The sequence below is a fragment of the Sebastes umbrosus genome, chromosome 8 (assembly GCF_015220745.1).
Source record: "Sebastes umbrosus isolate fSebUmb1 chromosome 8, fSebUmb1.pri, whole genome shotgun sequence".
In the NCBI taxonomy this organism is placed as follows: Eukaryota; Metazoa; Chordata; class Actinopteri; order Perciformes; family Sebastidae; genus Sebastes; species Sebastes umbrosus.
In genome coordinates, this window is record NC_051276.1 from 34,109,570 (window position 1) to 34,128,056 (window position 18,487).

General features: G+C 40.0%; 1 protein-coding gene and 1 long non-coding RNA gene across 2 annotated transcripts in view; one reads left to right on the forward strand and one right to left on the reverse strand.

Annotated features, from left to right (window-relative positions):
* Nucleotides 1-734: 734 nt before the first annotated feature.
* The window catches only part of mmp11a (matrix metallopeptidase 11a), a 28,662-nt gene continuing 10,909 nt past the window's right edge, over nt 735-18,487 (reverse strand). The window contains exons 2-8 of the mRNA XM_037779147.1: nt 16,838-17,055; nt 11,048-11,191; nt 9,127-9,260; nt 7,580-7,821; nt 5,826-6,030; nt 5,212-5,472; nt 735-4,893 (exon numbers count right to left, since the gene is read on the reverse strand). Coding sequence (XP_037635075.1) covers nt 4,775-4,893; nt 5,212-5,472; nt 5,826-6,030; nt 7,580-7,821; nt 9,127-9,260; nt 11,048-11,191; nt 16,838-17,055 — 1,323 coding nt within the window. The 3' untranslated portion in view covers nt 735-4,774. The remainder of the gene's footprint in view (nt 4,894-5,211; nt 5,473-5,825; nt 6,031-7,579; nt 7,822-9,126; nt 9,261-11,047; nt 11,192-16,837; nt 17,056-18,487) is intronic.
* Nucleotides 1,924-15,166, forward strand: LOC119493660. Its single transcript, XR_005208009.1, has 6 exons — nt 1,924-2,109; nt 3,962-4,085; nt 5,217-5,517; nt 9,115-9,266; nt 11,039-11,210; nt 14,920-15,166. It is a non-coding gene; the product is annotated as an uncharacterized LOC119493660 (long non-coding RNA).

Consider the following 18,487-nt stretch of genomic DNA (forward strand, 5'->3'; position numbering starts at 1 on the left):
TAGAGGACGGAACCTGCCAAAATAAATAGATAAATAAATGACTCAATACATAAATAAATATGTCATTAAATGTAGCAAAAAATGATATTAAAAATAAATATAGCCATTAATTAAATTGATCAAATGTGACATGAATTGATATTTCTGTTTTAATTTGTTTCTTTATTTTTTTTATCTTTGTATTAATTCCCTTATTTATTTACTCTTCTGTTCCATTTCCCTTTTATTAATTTATGTATTTATTTTTATTCATTTTAAAATGTATTTATTTATTTATTCATGTATTATTTATTCATTTATTTTGTATTTATTTAAATTTGTATGTATTTATTCATGTATTCAATACATGAATAAATAAATACGTGCATTTAAAAAGAAATATAAAATAAATAATAAATAAATGTAAAAATAAATCAATCAATACAATACATAAATTAATAAAAGGGAAAATTAAAAAGAGTAAATAAATAAGGGAATTAATACAAAGATTTAAAAAAATAAAGAAGCAAATTAAAACAGAAATATCAATTCATGTCAGATTTTATCAATTTAATTAATGGCTACATTTATTTTCAATATCATTTTTGCTACATTTAATGACATATTTATTTATTTATTTATTTTTGGCAGGTTTCGTCCTCCATAATAAATGTGATGATGTGATTTTAAATAAAAAAAAAACAATCGATTTTTATTAGTACTGTTAACAAAATCAGATTTAGTTGGAAATTCATGTTAAGCACAAAGATTGAAGTTAGTCGAAAAGAAATGTATTTCACTCGGAACAATGGGTAAAAAGCATTTATACATTTTTTGATTAAACATGAATGTCTAGTTTTAAATTATCTGTAATAAACCAACTTGAATCTCTCCAGACGCAGCAGCGTTTGGTAAAAAGGTTATGGTTTTATTAGAAAGAAAACAATACACAGTTCATACAGTTCAATGTACAGAGTTTAGGCTACATATGAGTAAAAAAAATAATAATCAAAGACATGTATGTACAACAAACTTTTTGCTGAGTTGTTTGTGTATAAATATTTGTTCACTGATTAACACTTGAGTTGTAGAAATGATTCAAACAACAACAACAACAACAACAACAACAAAGTCTGAATGATGAAAAGTGTTAACGACTCGTCAGCGTCCTGCACTGAAAAACTACCATCTGATCTGATGAGCACCGCGTTCTGGACTGAGCCTTCACGTATCAAGTGCTGCAACTAGCGGTTCTCAACCTGCGTCACCGGACCCACAAAGAGGTCGGAACATGACTTTATCAGGTCCTTTACCTCTCCAGCAGTGGTGGAGGAAGTATTCAGATCCTGTACTTAAGTCAAAGCACCAATACGACAGTGTACAAATACTGTAAAAGTCCTGAACTCAAAATAAAGTATCAACGGTGAAAGTACTCAATATATTATTATTTATTACATTATTAGATATTAATACTGAAGCATCAATGTTAGACGGGCATGTTAATGTTGAAGTTGCTTAAGGTGGAGCTACTTTGAACTACTTTATATACAGTTTGGACGTAGGGTCACCAGATAAATCTGATTAATGGGAGAGGATGGATGAAAAAAACAAAATTTATATTAGTTTAATGTTTTTTTCTCTGATCTTTTTTGTGAAATATTGAATAATCTGACCTCTTAGAGCCTTAAACAGATGTTTTAAATGCAATCATAGGAGACATTTAGAGGGGAAATTTGGTTAAACAACTCATAGACATCTGGAAAACCACAGAGGTCACAAACCAGAATTGTTGAAAAAGTCACTGATTCACAGAGTCTCCCAAATCCAGACTACACGCTACTTCTAAGCAGGTTTTGACTGGAAAAGAGACCAAATGAAGTATACTTCAACCAGATAGCATGCATACTAAATAGTCATTTTTAAAGTGTGCTGTTGATGCACACTGTTGTTCTCCCACAATGCAATGCACAAAGGAAGTGGAGGAGCTGCTCACAGCTGGAAAACATTAAAGTTAATTGAGCCTGGTGGTGAAACAGCTTCAGAGAGATCTAAAAAACAAGAATTAAATCTATTATCTAGTGTTAAAAATGTTTCAAAGCAGTTAATTGACGACCAACGTAGTATTAAATGGTAAAGTATGATGTTTTTTTGTAAACTAACTGCAACAACAGTGTATTACAGTGATTAGTATGTAGTATGGATTTGGGACAGCTTTGACCTTTAGCAATGTGTTGAGCTTTATAAGCTTATTTTATGTTTTTTAATTTAATCTTAAAAGCTGTCAAATAAATGTAGGGGAGTAAAAGAAACATATTTGCCTCTGAAACATCGCGGAGCAGAAGTTTAAAGTAGCACAAAAAGTACAAATACCTCAGAATTGTACTTGAGTAAATGTACTTTGCACCACTGCCGTCCAGCTGGTGATCTAATGCGATAACTTCCTGTGAATCACTGGCTTCGTCTAGTGATTCAGCAAAACAATCAGGTTAAATTTAAAGTCTCAGCAGGTTGAGAACCGCTGATCCACGCAGCAGCTGCTGTCCCTGAATGTGTCACACTGACCAACCTGAAAAGAGCACCATGTTGTGTATATAGATAAACAATGACTTCATCAAGCATGAGACACATAATCTGAGGACATATCTCACTTCTCCTGCAGGGTGACTGACGGTGCTGCACTCTAGATGGCGCCCTGCAGCTTTTTATACCGCCTCAGAGTGACCAACAACATTAAGAGCTTCATACCATCATGTTGGAAGAGTGACATCAAACCATGACATACAGCGACGTTATCTGCATTTTCTTCCCCGTATGAACACATCATTTCTTTAAGGCTCCATGTTGTATGAAATGCAGAAGTTTCAGGGAAGAAGAAGTAGTTAACATAGCATCTAAAAGCTGCATGAGGAGTAAAAAGTCATCCTAAATCACATCCTTACTCACTGAAACCTTGTACATTTGCTCAATTTGCCCAAAAAAATAAATACAAAACTTTCTCTTAAACACTTGAAACACCAATAATCATCAACATCCAACTTTATGTGTAGAAGAATCTAGATGGAGGTCCTCGTGCACCACAACCGTTTGCTCTAACACTTCATTAATGTGAAGCACTGAGATAAGAGCTTCTACCGGTCCACCTCTGCTTCCTCGACTCTATGAAAAACGACGATGACTGCTAAAGCTATTATGTCACATGCACATTAAGGGAAAGAAGATGTTGATATTTTGTCCCGAAAAAGTACATTTTGTGAGTTCAAAACCTGCGAGTAAACAACTTATGGGACTTTTTTACTTTTTAAAAAAAACCCTCTAACTATAATGGAAGGAGTCTCTCTCCATCTGTCCTTCGATTTTGGTTTCGGCTCATTTCTTTTCCGATACGGAGAGGAAAGCTGTATTGGCGTTTGCTTTTCGTTCATCAGAGGCAAGTTTATGTGAAACTGAATGGCTAATGTGATAGCTTTCTCCAATTTGGACTATTCAGGTGTTGGTCCTATCAAAAGCCAGCACTGTTGAAACAGTCTGCTAATGGATAGTGTAGTTAAGTTTCGTTTCCATCCACCTGTTTTTATGTGCATTTTCAATTTGAGCCTACAAAAGAAAAAGTCTTGCGTATCGCAAAAACATTTTTTTTATGCTTGTCTGAGGTGGAAAAATTGGTGTATCGATAAAAACTAAATGCGACAACGTGCAATAGAAACAGACTTAGCGAAGAACTCATGACGTATATGAAGCATGTGACTTAAACGTCAACTGAACCGATGAGGAAGACTGTAACCTTCCTCACATTAATACATGAAACGCACTTAAATGTCATATTTTTTCATTTCAGGTTATCTGCTGTTCCCTCTTCTCCTGCAATAATTTAACAGCACCCAGCTGGAGAATTAGTGCAACTGTTCATCTCGACGCATCCTACTCCTAATATTTGCATAATAGTGGATAGAGTTGTGCGTTGATTTTGCATTTTCTTTTGCAGATTTTCTGAAAATTCGGTTTGAATGTGCACTACGTTTGGATGGAAGTATGACTACACAGCATGAGAGCGACTCACTTCAGGAGATGAAACCCCAAATTATATGAAAGCTGAGAACATTCAGCGGGTAAGAGCACAAACAAGTCCGTCATGTTCGGTTAAACTTACAATAATGTCACAACTTTATGCAGTTTAATCTGACAGGTTTTCAAAACTCTGTATAATAACAGAGCAACTTCAGAGGAATGTGGCTTTTGTTTCTATGTTGTGATTCATGGTCAGTGGGAGTCAAGCTGGCAGGAAAATCAACTGCATGTGTGATCACATCCTTAAAATGTTGTTTGCCGACGTCATGTTGACTGATTTTCTGGGTTTAAAGTTACACTCTCACTGTCACATGTACAAATCTAGCGTTTGATGTCACTCTTCAAACATTTGAGGTTCAGAGAAGTTCAGCTGAAAACATCTTCTACAGTCTGTGAAAAAAATAAAATGGGCTCAAAGACAGGAAGTGAGAACGATACAGCATCACACGTCGTTAATACAGGGCCCAGATCTCAGCCTCATGGTGACAAAAATGTGCAAAATAAATACGAGTATAGCTGCACAGCAGGTGCCAAGTCTGAGGAAACGTAACTTCCTGAGAAGAAGGTGTAATTCAATAAATGGAGTAAAGCATAAACAGATTTAAAGGAGATCGTCTCATCCCTCTCGAATCCGCAGGATGAACACATACAAACGTCTCTGCTCCAAAAAACTCCTCTTCATAGTAAAAAAAAACCAATCTGTTAATGTGATTCTCCGCAGTTTAAAGACTCACACGTTTCTACAGCCGAAAAAATCCATGCCGATGTAGCGAGGGTAGCCCTCCAAAGAGTTCATGCCAACGGGATCGAATTTCCAGTACTGTCGTCCTCGGATAAAGTGAGCGTAGCCTGAAAGACAGAAAATATAATGGATTTACAATGAAATGTTGTTAAAGTAATAGATAAACAGTTGAAATAGGTCTAACTGACCTTCTAACAGATTGTTGCCATAGCAACAAATCTCCTGTCTCTGGCTTAGCCAGGAGAGAGGTCACTAACTTTACTACCTCAAATCAAGTCAGTCTTAAAATTTATGCAACAGACTAAACTAGTCTAACCTGACAATCTAAGACCAGTTTAAGGCCAAAACCAGTCTTAATCTAAATTTATGCAACTGGCCCCAGGAACTCTTAACTGTGTTGACTTGTTTTTGTCTTAGGACCGTACCGTAGACATCCCTAAAAGTGGCGTCCACGTCGCCGGGGATGCCGCTCCAGTCCTGCATGCTGCGCGGGTAGGCGGACTCGACCCGGTGCTCGCGGGGGCTGAACCTCCAGTAGCTGCCTGACTTGAAGAAGTAGGTGTTGTAGTTGGAGTCGTGGCCCCAGCGCAGCGCCGCCTGGATCCTGGACACCGACAGACCCAACCTCCTGATGGACTCCGGCCCTCTGATCTGCATCTCAGCGTCGAACACCCAGTAGTTCTCACCTGCTCGGAGACATAAGATGGTGAACAATCGGACACCTCTTGTTGGTAAAGTTCTGTGTTTGTTTTGTCGCTTAAATTCAGATCCATTGAGTCATGTTCTTCATCAGAAATGTTTCCAAATAGTGGTCTCGTCTCTAGCTTTATTTTAAGCCACTATTGCACATACTACTTTAACCACATGTAATAGAAATACTCACAGAAACCCGTGATTGCAATAATTTTACGGCTATGTGTTAATTAACATTTTTACACCTGTTTAAACTTGCCTAAAAGTGCACAGTGATACTTTACTGATGATCCTGAAACCATAAACCACATAACAGCACAGCCTCAAACGCTCCTCGCTTGCCCACCTTGAAAGAACCAAATATTCCCTGATTTGTCTTCAAAGGCGGCGTCGATGTTGTCGGGAATCCCCCTCCAGTGACGGGACGCCAGCGCCGGGTAACCGCTCTCCAGATGCCCGTCCCTGATCCGCCACACGTAGCCCGACTTAAAGAAGAACAGCTCCCCTCGGATCATAGACACGGCATCAAAGTCCGTCTGGCAGGCGTCGGGCTGGAAATGAGGCACATCACGCAAGTGTGAAGTTTTCTCGCAAGAGCGACTTTTATTGCAGTGAGATGAAGTGTTAAAGAGGTCGTTTTACTGTCTGAAAGGATCACAAAGTACAGTGGAGAAAAACCAGTTACAAGTTTCACAAGAGAACATAATCTGAAATGCTTATCCAAGTGCTCGCCTGCTGTGAGACTAAAAGATGATTTTTGTCTTTGACCGTCATTTATCATCTGTGGTTCAAAAAACACACTCTTGTATGATGTGGTAGTTTCAAAGATATTCACTCTATTTGAGTGTCACAACCACAGAAACCACTAACTCTTCAGGGATGAGGCTGGTGTGCTATTCCATATTCTTCTTCTTGTCAACAAATCCCATACAAATGAAAAGTAATCCCTGCGGATATCGTCTTTCTCTGAGCCATAGAGCTCCATTGTTGTCCAGAAACTATTAAAAACACATCAATGAGCCACATTGTGTCACTGGCTGACTTGTTCTTTCATCACCATGAAGACACACACACTGTAGTTTATTTAGACTCAGTCCCACAGACACCGTCCTGCTGACACTAAGGCCCCGTTCAGACCTGGTACTAACATGCATCCTCAGTGATCCGATCACAAGTGGACAGCTTTAAGTACAGGTGTGAACGCACTCAAGACGCATTGAGATCGGGTCTTTCAGACCACATTCAGAGGTGGTCTGGGCCACATATGACCTCATTCTTTTAGCAGTGTGTACGTGAATGCGTCCTGGGCCACATTAAGGACCACCTACTCAACTGATCACCGCGCCCCTCGGGTGAATAAACAGGCAGACACGGGCGCTTGTCAGCATGGAAACGTCCTCTGTGCTCTAATATATCCTGTCGGTACATCATTTTATTAAAATATATCTTGTTTATAGGCTACATATTTACAGATTATCAGACTAGGCACAAGAAGTGCATTATTATCATACTGTCGGAGATGTGCCCCCGCTGTTTTCTGGCAAAGGCAGCGGTGTCGGCGGCGCGGAGGTCCCCGGGGACCGCCGGTACAATAACCTTTTATTTTGAAGTTAATACAATGTACCAGATATCATGAATATGTAGGATACGTGGAGACGCATTCTGATGCCGGGTGTGAACAGACGTACTTAAAGCTGTCCACTTGTGATCCGATCACAGAGGACGCATGTTAATACCAGGTCTGAACAGGGCCTAATACTCCCTAGAGCACCACATGTGGATTAATCCGCCGCTGAAAATAGTCCCCAACAAATGCATTTCCTCATGTTTTAGTAGACTTTGATAAAAACTACAGTGACCAGCTGTTTTAGGAAACTACTGAGACCTTTTTTAAATAATGAAACTATTTATTTGTGAGCTGTTTTTAAAGATTCATGCCTTCAGTAGGAAGCAATGGGCTTAGAGCCGAGAGCCACAGACAGGAAGTCAGTTGGTTTTGGTCTTTTCATGGGATTTGTTGAACGAGACAAAGTGTCTACAGACATTACCAGTTATTTTGAGCATTTCCAGTTCTTTAAATGCTGCATCAGCTCCACTCACGCTAGTCATGATCTCGTTGGTCTCTGGGTTTGATGGAGGAGGCGGCGGCGGGGGCGGAGGCGAGGGCAGGACTTGCGGATGAGCCCCGTACAGGTACTGGATGCCTCGCTTGTCGTCCTCGCTCAGCCTCAGCGGGTAGGAGAAGGTGTAGTATGCGGACATGATGGCTCCCGGCTCGCGGGAGTGCTGCAGGCCCAGGACGTGCCCGAACTCATGGGCAGCAACCTGGAGAAGGTCTGTGCCTGCAAGAAGAGGAGAGAGGGGGCGGGGGGGGAGTAGAGACAACTCAGAAAATCACACCTGGTTCAAATGGCGTCTGGAAATAGTTTGTTTTGACCTGCTTGCAGTGGCAGACGGCGGGATTTTGCTACCTGAGACGATCCAGTGCCAAAAGAGTCTTCAAAAAGTACCTCGCCGCTTCCTGCTGACTCACATCCCTGTTTCCCTGTCCTGATAAATCCTCGTGTTACAGGATATGTCGGGTATATTTTCATACCTGAGCTGGCGATGAACTCAGTGAGATTACTGTTGCATCCAAGAAATGTTAGTTGAGTAACAAAAATAAAATGTGGTTTAGAGATGCTGTCTTGTTGTTGCTTTACCTATTGTTCACCTACTTGTGTGTTAATAATAGCTCTGTTTATATTTTTACCTGTATTTGTTAAGCTTTGTCTGTCTATTTCTTACATCGAGAGAAACTTAAAGGGACTGTGTATAAGTTTTTAAACATATAAACGTGTTTTAATCCTTTTTATGTGTGAACAGGTTGTAAGTTAACCTAAAAAATGAGACCTTTCGCAACTTTCTGGGGTTTCTCAGCCTGTCGACTGCTTTTAATGTGAAGAATGGGAGACATTTTTTTCTGTAAAATTCAACTGATGTGAGTCGTGATGCCATGCATGCTCGCGGGTGTCTTTAATTTAACATTGTGCAACTATAGCTAACGTTTGGTTAGAAATGGAGTCCGCTAACGCCAACAAACGACCAGCCCCCACCACAACTCAGACTCCAACACACACTCCACGGATATACGTGTAAAAACTTACAAACAGTCCCTTTAAGGGATAGTTCAGATGCTTTGAAGTAGGGTTGTATGAGATAATTATCCATAGTCAGTGTATTACCTACAGTAGATGATGGGTGGCACGCCCCCAGTTTGGACACCCAAAAAAACCCGGTCCTTTCCAGCGGGGAACTGAAGCCGTTGTATCCATCTATGCTCTCTTCAAGGCCACCAGACTCCATTCACAAAAACAGTAATTTAACCTCGCATAACACAGGAGTTGCTGGCGTACTGCTGCCTCGATAAGTTTGTTTGTTTACGTTATTGTGTGACTTTGGTGAATCCGAACTAACTCTTTGAAACACCAAAGACACATATTATGCATGAAATAATGACGTATGTGTTGCCGTTGGTGACCTGGTCTGTTCTGTTATTATTTATTTCTTTATGTTCTACTAAAAGCATTAAAGATGAAGTCAAAAAGAAAGAGATGTTGGTTAAATTTAAAACTATTTTCTTCTTTTCCTCGCAGACGAACACTCACCCATGTGGTTCCCGAGGGTCCACGACTCGTCGTAGTCAAAGTGGATGTCGCCCTGTCGGTGTGTTTTGGGGAAGAAAGCGTGAGCGAGGATCCCACCCGGGCCGTCGAAGGGAAGGTTGTCTCCGTGCCAGTACCTGCAGGTCCGTAAATCAAACACTCTGAAGAACTCTGATGGTTTGAAGCATGATGAACTTTATAAATGAAGCTTTAAACATGAAAAAATAAGTTGATATATTGAAAATTGCTCGTTTTATCTGATTAGAAATCCAAAACCCGAATATATTCAGTTTATTATCACAGAGAGTCAGTGAAAACCAGCAAATATTCACATTTTATAAGCTAATTTTTGATTAAAAAATCAAATCATTTGACTAATCCGACTCATTTTAAATGTGTCACTGCTTCAGAAACCGACAAAATGCAGTAAACAGTTATCAGAAGAATCAAAAGTATAACTGAATATGTGAAAATAATAAAACAGTTAAATAACTAAAGAGTGTAAAAAGGAATCGTAACACTCAATTTATTTGCTTCCTTTGACCTTCAATCAGTTGGTAAAAATAAAGAAAATAATTCTTATAATTCTTCCTTAACCATAATATAGTTCATAAAATTAATTAAAGCTAAATTAATTTCACTCTGATATTTTAATTTATTTATAATTTTAACACCATGAAACATTAATATATTATTGACACAAAACAAAGAAAGAAAAAAAAATCTAAACAAAAATGCTCATCCTGTTTTAATAAATAGTAATCTATAGAAAATGTAATATATTAATTGCAATAAATGCAAAATATGACAAGTATTTAGAAGAAAAATAAAAATTCTACGAGCTCGGAAAAGGCATTGTCCATAGAAAATAGTCACTGAAAATATATCAAATATGATTATTAAAATTATTACATAAATACAATTATTATTATTATAATTATAATTATTATTATAATTATAATTATTATCATTATTATTATTATTATTATTATTATATGATAATGAGGGGTGTGTGGGGTCAGTTAGAATTAACAGAAATGATGTGTATAAATCCATAAATATTTGTTAAAATTAGACTATCTTCGTGGTGTATTTGTGCAGCAGCTCAAACGAAGCCGGCTGTGACGTGACAAACAATAAAGCTTGAATGATGATGATTCAAAAGGAAGAAGAAAAACAAGAATTCGCTGCAGGAAGAAACAAAACAAGCTACATAAAAGAAATGAAGTCATTTCCGAGATGACACACAGATCCCCCATTAAACTGCGGTTTATTGTCTCTGGAGTTTGTGATCTGTTCGTCGTCTCTCGCTCTCTTTATCTCTTGTTTTTATCTTTCTGACTCTCTGAAGCTCTTTGTAACAAACATCTGATTTAAATTGCTCTGATTCAGCCGGCCTGCTCTCATAAAGTTCTTAAATGGTTCCCTACATGCACGTTGTTGATTGGACTTTGTGATGTAAGATCATGTTGGATGGAGGCTGGCGAGCTCTGGCATCAACTAGGAACTAATTTTACAGCTAAACCGTGCAATACAAGATGATTCTAAAAACATCTGAGGAGAGAAATAGACATTACAGGTACAAAATATTGATTCATATTTGATCAGCTTGATCGGAGTTTGTGAGTGATTGACAGATTGACATATTTTTAATATTAGTTTTGGGTATTTTATTTCCATTTTGTGTTGTTGTAATTGTAATAGATTTTATTTCTTTGCAGTACTACAATGTTTTTGCTCCTGGTTCAAGCATGTGTAAGACTTTGGAACTTTGTTTTGAAAAAAATTGCATAAATAACGTTTATTATATCATAATATTTGTCTTTTTTTAATGTACACATACTGTATATTATGTTTCAGGCTCCTTTTCCTTTTTAATTATGTCTTAAAGATGTTTTGTTTTTCCACGTCTCAGTGCTCCCACCTTGTGAAGTCGATGCGGATGTCGGCCTTCCCGCCGTGGACCTCGGTGAAGGTGAGCGGGGTGACGTCACTCCAGATTTTCAGCGCTTCCCGAAAGACACGTCGGACCTTTTCCTCACCGATCTGCCAGGGAAACCGCATGATCCTGCAGGAGATCAATGCAGGTGTGAACCACACACACTCACACACACACACAGGATGTAGAGTACAGTAGCAGCGACGGACCACCAGCCTCGCATACCTCCCTCTAATCTGATATCTGCAGTCGTCTCATCAGCGAGGAGGTGTGCTGTTACTGAGGCCCTCAGGCTCGCTAACAAAACACCGCATCACCGTCTCCTCCTTTTCCTTTCAGATAAAACCACCCAGAGTGATGAGTGAGAAACAAATATCTTACCAACAGGACTACTACACTTCATAAAATATTCTAGTAGTATTCAGTAAATTTGGAATATATCAACATAATCAGTTGTTAAGTAAATGGACTTTGGTTTTGTATAATGAGAGTAATAACTAGCAGCGAGTTAAGGCCGGACAACACTAAAAGGTGTTTCAAATCTTACCAGATGTGTAAAATGTGAGAGACTCCACACATAACGACATATTATGACACACTACACGACTTTTAGCCCGGATTTTTCCGCTCGATCGCCATGTCTGAGCTGCTCTAAGACGTTAGCCGAGAGGCTCGCCGATGCTCGCCGATGCCTCGCAGACACATTCCAGATATCCAGCATGCTAAATATCTGGACCTGTCGGGAACTCCGGCAACGAGCTACAGCCAATAAGAGCGCGAGACACGGGTTGATGGTAAACCTGGGGGAGGAGGAGGGCTCGCCTGTAACAACAGGAACTTCCTGTATGTGCTGCATTTGCAACACGGAGCAAAGTTGTTGTTGCACCGAGAGCAGGGCTCTGCAACCTGCAGCTCCGGAGCCACATCTCTTTAGCCCCTCTCCATTTGGATTTTTTAAAATGAAAATGTATAACTGTTTTTTGTTTCAATTTTCATTTTTATTTATCATTGTTGTAGGTCTATGGAACGACGGTACGACGGAGTGTTAGGGCCACATTGAGGGAACAAAATAAATCTGAGATTTCAAGAATAAAGGTAGAATAAATTCAGAAGTTACGAGAAAAAGAAGTCATAATATCATGAGAATAAAGTCATACGTTTAAGAGAAAAAAGTCATAATATTATAAAGTAGTAATTTTACATGTTATTTTCTTTTTTTCAGGTGAAGTTATGACTTTATTCTTATTATATTACGCCTTTTTTCTCGTGAAGTTATGACTTTATTCTCGTAATATTATGACTTTATTCTATAAATCAGAGATGTTTTTTTCCCTCAATGTGGCCCTAATACAGATTTTTTTTTTGCCTAAAATGTCTGTTTTGATAGTAAAGGTTGCTGACCCCTGCTCTAGAGGAATAAATAGTAAAAGAGTGTGGAAACGGGTGGAAACAGGCTATTTTCTAAACACGTACCAAGAACAACATCAGCAATGTGTCTTACGTATGGGATCACGTCATTTACTGTGTATTTCTTGTGTGTTTTCGGGACTAGACGTAGTTTGGAGACCTCTCTGGGACTCCTCCTGGTCAGAGATCTTTTAGTGTGTGACCTCCTGTGTCTGGAACAGTACTGCGACCTGACGTCTTTGAGAGTTGTGTAGTGTGAACAGTACTGCGACCTGACGTCTTTGAGAGTTGTGTAGTGTGAACAGTACTGCGACCTGACGTCTTTGAGAGTTGTGTAGTGTGAACAGTACTGCGACCTGACGTCTTTGAGAGTTGTGAAGTGTGAACAGTACTGCGACCTGACGTCTTTGAGAGTTGTGAAGTGTGAACAGTACTGCGACCTGACGTCTTTGAGAGTTGTGTAGTGTGAACAGTACTGCGACCTGACGTCTTTGAGAGTTGTGTAGTGTGAACAGTACTGCGACCTGACGTCTTTGAGAGTTGTGTAGTGTGAACAGTACTGCGACCTGACGTCTTTGAGAGTTGTGTAGTGTGAACAGTACTGCGACCTGACGTCTTTGAGAGTTGTGTAGTGTGATCTTGGCTTAACTTAAAGGAATAGTTGAACATTTTGAGATAGATGCATTCTTAGAGTCAGCTGTGCAGACTGAAACCTCTCTGATGTGGGTGAAGTACAGAGCTGTCAGGACGTGTTTAGTCTGTATTCTGTGCAGCGCTTCTGGCTATACGTAGCGCGGATTGCCAATTACAAGTTTTGGTTGTGGCGCATTGGTGCCAAACCTGGCAACCTCACTGTTCAAAAAGAAATAGTTTAAGCAGCATGTAACTCCTGCTTGTGTACAGATCAAACAAACAAGACACAGCGTGTTAATTAAAGAGATTTAGAGGTGTCGGTAGGCAGATTCTTTAACTTTGGACACAGCCAGGCTAACTGTCTCCCCCGTTTCCAGTCTTTATGCTAAGCTAGGCTAAACACATCCTGACTCCAGCTCTGTACTCAACGCACACACATGAGATGATTGCAAATACGTGTATTTACCAAAAAGTTAAACTATTCCTTTAAGCTCTAGCGTTAAATTCTGGATATAAGCAGTTTAAGAGGTTGTTTAAAGGTATCCTGATTACCTGGATGTCAGGTTAAATTACGCTCCAAACCTATGCTGAATTTTGGCGAGCAAAAACAGTCATGGCCATTTTCAAAAAGGGGTCCCTTGACCTCTGACCTCTAGATATGTGAATGTAAATGGGTTCTATGGGTATGGTATGGACATATATTTGCATAAAGCAGCATATTTGCCCACTCCCATGTTGATAAGAGTATTAAATACTTGACAAATCTCCCTTTAAGGTACATTTTAAACATTGATTAATTGCATTCAACTATGGACAATCATGTGATTAATCGCAATTAAATATTTTAATCGATTGACAGCCCTAGTATAAAGTTAAAGGTATTATGTGTAGCATGCTCAGCATAAATAGAGTGTAGTTTATATGTTTAATTACAGCCACTGTGGACAAACGAGAGCATCTCTAAGACGGCTGTCAGCCTCTGAGAAAGATGTGCTGCATCATTTTATGGCACAAGTCCAGAGCATGTCAGCTTACCCTGCAGGGATTTATACTGGCTGTCATCAGCTCTCCTCTTTTATCATACAAGAAGGGTCAAGAGCAGCCGGGTTTTATGGGAAATGTGTTCTTAATTTAGAGGAACACTAGCTATAAAAGAATACCACTGGTGTTCATCTCAACCACTGTCTGTTTGGTTTACATCAAGTATTCTACTGTAGGAGGAGAGGAAGAGCTAAACCATGACATCTCCTAAAGAATTTTTTTTTAAAAAAAGCCTGAAAAATGTAAAAAAATTTTGAAAAAATGTCCCAAAACAAAAAAGTCCAAAAAAGTCCAATTAAATAATTGAATCGATTGACAGCCCTAGAAGACTAAAAAACAAACTCTCCTCCCCTCCTGCGACCGCACCACAACAAGCTCAATCCTTTAACGTGTTGCAGCCTCCCCTTTCAGTTTCGTTAACAACCGTTAAAGCCGTTAAAACAACTCCCTGCTCTCAGCTGACTTCAAGAGTCGTGCCAGAACTTGCTTCTCGAGCTCAAAATGCTGACTGATTCTAAATAAAAAGTAAACACGGGGACTCATTAGCGTGGCTCTGCTCTTTCAGCGCTCATATTTTAGTCATTTAAGGACATAGAAGCAACCCTGTCGGGTCATGCAGAAGTATAGTTTGACTCTGCCTGGTTAACCACTTCACTTTGTCAGGTGTGAGCGCTTTATTGGTCCGATCCAGCAGAATCTTATTAGTCTTTGCTGCCTCCCCCCTTCTCTCTCTCTCTCTCTCTGTCTGTCTGTCCTAATATACTGTTGTGTTAAAGAATGAGTACAATGAAAGAGACCCCAGGAGACACAGACAGAGAGGCAGCAGCCAGCAGAGGACTGCCAGACACTCGATGGTGCCAAGGCCTTAGATGAATGAAACCCGGCACCCGTTTGTCAGAATCATAATTTCAAGACTTAATTTTCTATGTACTATATAAACCCCTCCGGTTACATGTTTTTTCCTGGAGTTCATCATTCAATGTGTCTAAAAATCTAGCAGAGTCATTATTTTCTCCACCATGAACTTCAGTAACATGCTGTCTCGTAAAAATAAAGTCATTCTTTAAAGTTTCTCTACGGATATCCAGAGCATTAATATAACCTCAAACAACTATTGTCTATGTAAAGATAAAGAGGAGTAATGTCTACCTGAGCAGAGAATGAAGTCTCTCTCCGTCTGTGTGTGTTGGAAGCTGAATGTCTCTGTGCTTTGTTGACATAGCCGGGCCACGGCTGATGCTCTGCTCTCATACGGCGGTTTCAGCTGATAATCCCGACGGAAGTTTAGCGTCCACCCTCCTGTTACCCCTCAGGTTACCCCTCAGGTAAACACTGTAAGCTCTGTTAGCTGAGCCGTCGACATGTTGAGAGCCGTGCAGAGGCAATAGATATGCTCTCAATCTCACATTTAGCACCTTCAAACCAGCAATAACTTTTTTTTTTTTGACCTCCTGAGGGCAGCAGAAACATGTTGACATTCACATATCATCCCATTTTAAGTTGATATTTTTAATTTGTTAGCGAACAGTTACTGATTTAGACATCCAGCAGCTACAGAGCAACATTATAATTCATTTGGAGTTAGTGTCCACTAGATGAATGTCCAAGTCCAATATTAGCTCTGATTTTGGTCTCCACCACCTCCGAAATTCAATATCTGTCTCTTTAGCTGCTAAATGCTCCACCAATGTTCACCTGCTAGTCTCTAACTGGGTCTGTCTGCTGTTTGCTGCTGAGCAGGTATAGTGGACAGTTGCTTTTCACAGCTTTAGCTCTGAGAGCGACGCTATGAGAGCTAGTGAACTAGAACAGTAAAGTTGTGGGCCACTCTTTAAAGATTATTTTTTTGGGGCTTTTTTTGCCTTTAATTGAGAGAGACGGTGATAGTTTTGAGATGGGATGACATGCAGCAAAGGGCCACGAGTCGGACTTGAACCATAGGCCACTGCGTTAAGGACTCTCCATTCTTTAAGCTGCACTTTAGGGTCTATTGACTCGCTTGTTCTGGAGCTTTCAACCAAATCACACAGTTTTACTGCAGACGAAGTTGTCATGGAACTGTGGATGTCAAATTATTCTGAACACTTTTATTACTTCTCATCCATGTTGGCTTAAAAAGATGAGCTTGATAGTTCACTCTTGATCTTGGAAACAGCAGTTGACAAAAGAAAAGTCTCCACTCAAGGTCACTTACTGGATTGTTCTGGTGCTGATTCTGATAACAGAGACGTTTATACTTTATACAGACCTTCACGATGTGCCTGTGCGCCACACTTTGACATAATGTGGCTTCAGTGTATTAGACACTGTTGCTCAGCTATGGATTGGCCACTGCATTGTGTCTTTTCATTTTTTTAAATTCTCACAGGAATACATTTTGTATTTTTAGTTTTTAGCATTTGTTTGTTGCTGTCAAATTGCCCCCTGCAGGACAAATAAAGTCTTTTGAATTGAATTACAGACATGATTGCTGGTTAAAGAACTTCTTTTTTTACTTCAGATCTCATCAGGAATTGGGGCACATAATAAAATATTAATAATATCGGACGGGTGGCGTGATTCCCTGCGTGTGCAACCCCCTGGAAGTGTCGCAGAAAGAGAGAAACGGACGTCTGACGCTTGCAAACATAGAATAAAATGTTGTGAATCTTTCTAAATTAAAGTAATATTGGAACAGAGCAGAGTATGTGGTACCTGTAGGTGAGGTCTGTCCTCTCCAAACGTCCTCCGTACAGGACGAAGCGTCTCTGGCGGTGGCGCCCCCGATAGTGCACCTCCTTGTGGGCGGGGTAGTCCGGTACGCCACAGCGAGGTCGGTTCCACGTGTTGGAGGTGTTCGTCGCATCCTTTACTAAGTCCTGAGCGTGAGGAACCTTCCCCCTCTTCTTCAGGTCGGGGAACTTTTCAGAGACCTGGAACAACAACAACAACGGTGGTCATGCATCAGTGCAGGTTAGTTTTTGTTAAACACAAGTTCATTTTTAACTCACAGGTTGATGACGACACACATTCATAATCAGGTCATCGAGCCACGTAGTTTGCCCCAGTTTAAGAGACAGTCGGTCCCAGTTTATGAGACAGTCGGTCCCCAGGTGTCCCTTTATCGGACGCTAGAGGAAATGGCTCTGCTCATTTCGACTGAAGCAAATTACAGAGCAGAGCCTCGTCATCGGACCGAGTCCTCGGCCGCTGAACTTTAAACCACAGCGCTACACTGACTGGTGGGTGTTGTCCTCCTATCACACAATTACATACATTTCCTTTTTCCGCTGCTGCTGCTCAGAGCAACCTGTCGGGAAAGAAGATGCTGTCAATTTACTGCTAGAGATGAGACTAATTATCATCAGATCCTGTGAATCTTCCCACAACTTCTCTCTCACATAATCCAGCAAGGATTTGTGCTGATATCGATCAAACAAAAGTAAGAATATATGAACTGTAAGCATCATTAAACCAAAGATTTTGAAATCAACCTTACAAAACCCAACTCTAATTCACACTAGATCCCTATAATACAGAATAATAATAATAATAGTGAGGTCACAATTGTGTTTTTGTTGTGTGTGTGTGTGTGTGTGTGTGTGTGTGTGTGCGTGTGCGTGTGTGTGTGTGTGTGAACGAGGCTGCCTCGCTCAGCTCTGCAGGACTCAAACCGCGTCGTTGTTGTAGTTTAAGGGGAACAAAACCCAGCAGGATTCATGGAATGTGCTCCAGACTGCAGAAACACAGTGAGTGATGGGTCTGGATCCCAGAACAAACAGTACACACCTCCCCGAGACCTCCGACCCACCACCATCACCACCCATCACCACCGCTCCACCTCCTGGGTTTCACTGTTTAAACGAGATGTAAGCTGCTTGTTTTGTGGCACAAAGCACTTACTCACATTAGGGGGGGACATTTCTGCTCATGTCCTACAGTTTTATTTAAATGTCTTGTTAGTGTCGATATGAATGAGCTACCAGAAAAACTGCTTCTTTTTGCTCTTTTCTGGAGTGTTTCTCTCTCTGTGCTGTTATCTGTTCTCCTCAGATAAACAACAAAACCCTTATCGAGGTGAAAAGCAGGTCTGAAGCGTATCAATCTGAAGGCTGTTGACATGAAACTGCGGAAAAACACAACTAGCGTGGAATTCAGTCTGTTTGTTTGCTTTTTTAAACCATTTATTTACCCTCGGCGGGGGGGAAGCTATAGGCTCTATATAAGTGAGCCCAAACAGGCCTGTAGCGTCCAGCGAGAACACCGAGTTCATGTTCTCAGTATTGTTTATGGAAGTTTGGGGATTTTTATTACAGATTAAATACGCATGGTGGGATTTTTTAAGGCTTAATTGGATATTCTAGA